Source organism: Osmia bicornis, unplaced genomic scaffold, assembly GCF_907164935.1.
Source record: "Osmia bicornis bicornis unplaced genomic scaffold, iOsmBic2.1, whole genome shotgun sequence".
Classification (NCBI taxonomy): domain Eukaryota; kingdom Metazoa; phylum Arthropoda; class Insecta; order Hymenoptera; family Megachilidae; genus Osmia; species Osmia bicornis.
In genome coordinates this window covers 1168256-1172818 of record NW_025791318.1, presented here as the reverse complement: position 1 = coordinate 1172818, position 4563 = coordinate 1168256, and the positions used below count along the sequence as shown (strand labels likewise).

The 4563-nt window shown below is 51.4% G+C and overlaps 1 protein-coding gene across 1 annotated transcript; it reads left to right on the top strand.

Annotated features, from left to right (window-relative positions):
* The first annotated feature begins 224 nt into the window (after window positions 1-224).
* LOC123989002 lies at window positions 225-3226 on the top strand. The gene is made up of 2 exons (XM_046289729.1): window positions 225-580; window positions 1126-3226. The coding sequence occupies exons 1-2, from the start codon at window positions 225-227 to the stop codon at window positions 3224-3226; spliced, it is 2457 nt and encodes an 818-aa protein (XP_046145685.1).
* Window positions 3227-4563: the final 1337 nt, after the last annotated feature.

The window sequence follows — 4563 nt, the reverse complement described above, 5'->3', positions numbered from 1 at the left end:
CCGTACCGAAAAGCGTAAACATTCTGGTCCTTCGAGGCGGATTTTTCCGGCATTATACGGGAGTGGGAACTGCTTTTACAAAAGTGTCGAACAACACGTGAACCGCGTTCCGTTACACGCCATAGTTCAAACGCGCGTGCACGACCTTGCGTGAATATCAGTGCCGATCAACTCAACGGAAAAGTTTTAAATTCGTAATCCTTGGTTAGTCTCCCTTTTTTACAATGTCTACAATCAGCGGTCTCATCGAACGACAACAAGAACTCTTCACCTCTATCAGCCGGACAGTTATTAATTTGAAAAAAAAGGGCGAAGCCAATATCACCGAAACCTACGTCAAAGCACGTCTTTCTATTCTGACGGACAACTGGGCAGCGTTCCAGCACAATCACGCAACAATTTCGGACCAGAAAACTGAGGCCACGAAAAAACTGAGTTATTTCGTCGACGATCTTCGAACTCAGTGCGAAGAAATGGTCATCGAAAATCAGTCAATACTCAACGACTATTTGGCTCGCTTCACACCGGCCGCTCCAACGTCTCGAAGCGCAGATTCTCATCTCATCGCACCCGGCGAACGGTCAGTAACTCAATCACGTTCTTTACCAAAACTTGAATTACCTCACTTCTCCGGGATTTACAAGGAATGGACGCCGTTTCGCGACTTATTTCACTCCATCGTTATCGCAAACTCGTCCATTTCCGACGTGGAGAAATTTCATTATTTGAAAATGAGCGTCACGGGTGAAGCGGCCCAGTTAATCAGCAACATGTCCGTTACCGTCGAGAATTTTGAACTCGCTTGGCGCGCCCTTTCTGACCGCTACGATAACCGTCGCGTCCTAGTCAACACGCAGCTCGAGTTGTTGTTTTCTATCAGACGAATACAGCGCGAATCCGCAAACGAACTCAAACGGTTACATGGCACAACAAACGAAGTCCTTGGCGCGCTTAGCGGTCTTAAATGTGATACTAAAAACTGGGATCCCATCATAGTATACTGGGTGTCGCGTAAATTTGACCCTAACACCTTGCGGGAATGGGAACTACATACTGGTAACTCAACCGAGACTCTTACAGTTACGCAATTAAATGAGTTTTTAGTTAAGCACATTCGTGCCACAGAGGCCATAAACGGGTTGCGGGAACGGCCCAAGTCACTTCACGGAACCAATATGGAAAGGTCCAAGTCCATCAAGCATCGATCGCCGCGACGGTGTGCCAAGCTTGCCAAGCCTCACACTTCTTACAATCGTGTCCGACATATCTTGCTAAGACGTTGGAACAGCGCAAAGCATTTGTTACTCAACAACGGCTCTGCTTTAATTGTTTGGGGTCCCACCATCGCAAGTCTTGCCGCTCTACTAGACGCTGCGTTACTTGTAAGGCCCGTCACCACTCCACTCTTCACGAAGCGTCCAAGCCGGTCGTCACGACGACTCCGTCAAAGCCGGAGCAGCCGCCCTCCACGGAGCTGGTCTCCGCACCAACGACATCTCACTTGGCTGCGCACCATGGACGGATGCTGCTGGCAACTGCACTAGTCAAGGTCTCGTCTCCTGGTGGCGACGTCTGCGTCGTCCGCGCCCTCCTTGACCAGGGCTCGGAGGTTTCATTCGCCACGGAGTCGCTCGCGCAGCAGCTCAGCCTTCCACGTCGTCAGGCTAACGTGCCTGTGTCCGGGATTGGTGCAGGAAGAACAGTGGTCACCCGGGGATCCTCCACGTTTAAGATCTCCTCGCTCAAAGATCCCCCGTTCGACCTCGAGGTAAATGCACTTATTCTGCCCAAGCTAACCGATTACGTTGTAGATCGCCAGCTCAATGTCGCCTATCTGCCCCACCTCCATGGGATTCAACTAGCAGATCCGGATCCGTCGCGCCCTAGGCGCATCGATTTGATCCTCGGGGTCGAGGTGTACAACGCTGTGCTGCTCCCGGAAGTCATACGAGGTCCTCCACACACACCCATTGCTCAGCGAACGCACCTTGGGTGGATCGTTTCCGGTCCCACGTCGCATCAGCCCGATGACGCATCGAGTGCAGCACCATCAAGTCTTCAATGCAACGTGGACCGCGACCTACTTGACCTGCTACAGCGTTTTTGGGCTCAGGAAGAGTATTCGACGAACTGTGAGTCCCAATTGTCTGAAGCTGATCTGCAATGCGAACAACATTTTGTAAATACACATAAGCGCGACGAGACCGGGCGGTTCATTGTTCGCTTACCGTTATCTCGTGACGTGTCTCACCTCGGCGATTCTCGCAGCTCCGCGTATCGAATATTAATGAGTTCCGAACATCGTCTCTCTAAAAATCAAACTTTATGTCACGCGTATAATCAATTCTTAGACGAATACGAGCAACTCGGTCATATGCGCCGCGTTTCGCCCCGTGATATCATAACCAGATCGTCGTATTACTTACCGCATCACGGGGTTTTTCGCGACACCAGCTCCACAAAAATTCGCGTTGTATTCAACGGATCGCACAAAACCTCGTCCGGTTACTCCTTAAATGATTGTCTTCATTCTGGTCCGAAACTGCAAAATGATCTCGCCGATATCTTGCTGCGCTGGAGACAATACGCGTTCGCGTTTTCGGCGGATGTTGAAAAAATGTATCGTCAGATCCGCGTTCATCCTGACGATCAAGCGTTGCAGCGCATTCTGTGGCGGCGCAATTCTTCCGCCCCTGTATCAGAATTTTCACTCACTACCGTAACATACGGACTCGCGTGTTCGCCATACTTAGCGCTTCGGTGCATGCGTCAGCTCGCGATAGATAACGGTAATGAATTACCTCTTGCACGCACTATTCTCTTCACTGAAACATATGTCGACGACGTGCTCTCCGGTGCCCACAGTATCGAAGAGGGGCGAGAAAAGGTCTCTCAAATCTGTCGTCTTCTTGAGCGTGGTGGCTTTCATCTGCACAAATGGACCGCGAATTCCGATGAACTAATTTCTAATGTGAGTAGTTTAGTCGAATCGAAATCTGAACGTGCATTAAATCCAGATACATCGCACCGAGCGCTAGGACTGTTATGGAACATAGATCGCGACGCGTTTGTATTTTCATTCAGTGCGAGCAGTCAATCACCCGTTACTAAACGCACAGTATTGTCAACAGTGTCTCAGCTGTTCGACCCGCTCGGATGGATCGCGCCAGTTATCGTTCACGGTAAAATTCTTATGCAAGAATTATGGACGCTGCAAATGGGATAGGATGACGCACTTCCCTCCACTTTCGCGAAACGGTGGGAAGGGTTTACCGCGGGACTCAAGGACTTACGGGCATTGTCCATCCCGCGTTGGGTAGGAATTGCCCCCGCGAACGTCGCCACGGAACTCCACGGGTTTGCGGACGCGTCCTCTCTCGCAATGGGAATTGCCGTGTATTTACGTACAACAACCGAAACCGACGCAATCCAAACCACGTTATTGCTCGCGAAAACGAAGGTCGCGCCTATTAAGCATGTTACAATCCCTCGACTCGAACTTTCCGCCGCCGTGTTACTTACGCGCTTCGTTGTTCGAATCCGTCGAGTGCTTCACCTTGACCACGTTCCCGTGCATCTGTGGCCCGATTCTGCAGTTGCCCTAGCTTGGATACGAAGCCACCCTTCGTGATGGAAGGAGTACGTTCAGAATCGGGTAACCGAAATTAAAACCGCTCTTCCGGATGCCACGTGGCGTCACGTCCCCGGCTCTCAAAATCCTGCGGATCTAGCCTCGCGTGGCGCGACGCCTCAACATCTTGCTGGTGATCTCGTGTGGTGGGAGGGACCCCCTTGGTTGCGCCTTCCGTCTCCAGCGTGGCCATCCGACGAGCTACCACCAGACAATCGTATCGACACTGAAATACGTCAAGTGCGTGGACACACGGCGTTGATGGCGATCGAGAAGTCGTGGATTAATATCATCTCACGTTTTTCAACACTGACTCGACTGTGTCGCGTGACGTCGTGGGTTTTCCGAGCCGTTGGCAAATTCCGAGCGCGCTTATCCCCACCAATCGCAGCTCCGACATTAAGCGTAGCCGAAATCGACCAAGCGCGTCTGTATTGGGTCAGGGAAATACAAAAGGAATATTTCCGGGAAGAAATAACCGCACTTTCCGCGGGGTCGACAGTCGCGAAATCCAGTCCGTTATACAGACTAATGCCCTACGTGGACGAGCACGGTCATCTTCGCGTCGGCGGACGGCTACGTAATGCAGCACTCCATCCCGATCAAAAGCATCAGTTAATTCTACCGCGATCGTCTATATTCACATCACTCGTTATCGACCACGCCCATAAACTTGCGCTACACGCTGGTCCTCAGCTCACACTATCAACCATCCGACAAACATACTGGATTCTCGGAGGTCGGTGCCCGATTCGCATGTTTATAAACAGATGTACAATTTGTACACGGCAGCGAGCGCGTACGGCGGAACAGTTAATGGGACAGCTTCCCGCGCGTCGCGTTACCCCCTCCCGAGCGTTCTTGCATTCCGGTGTAGACTACGCCGGACCTTTTAGCATAAAAACCATCCGCGTTCGAGGAGGTAGAATCTT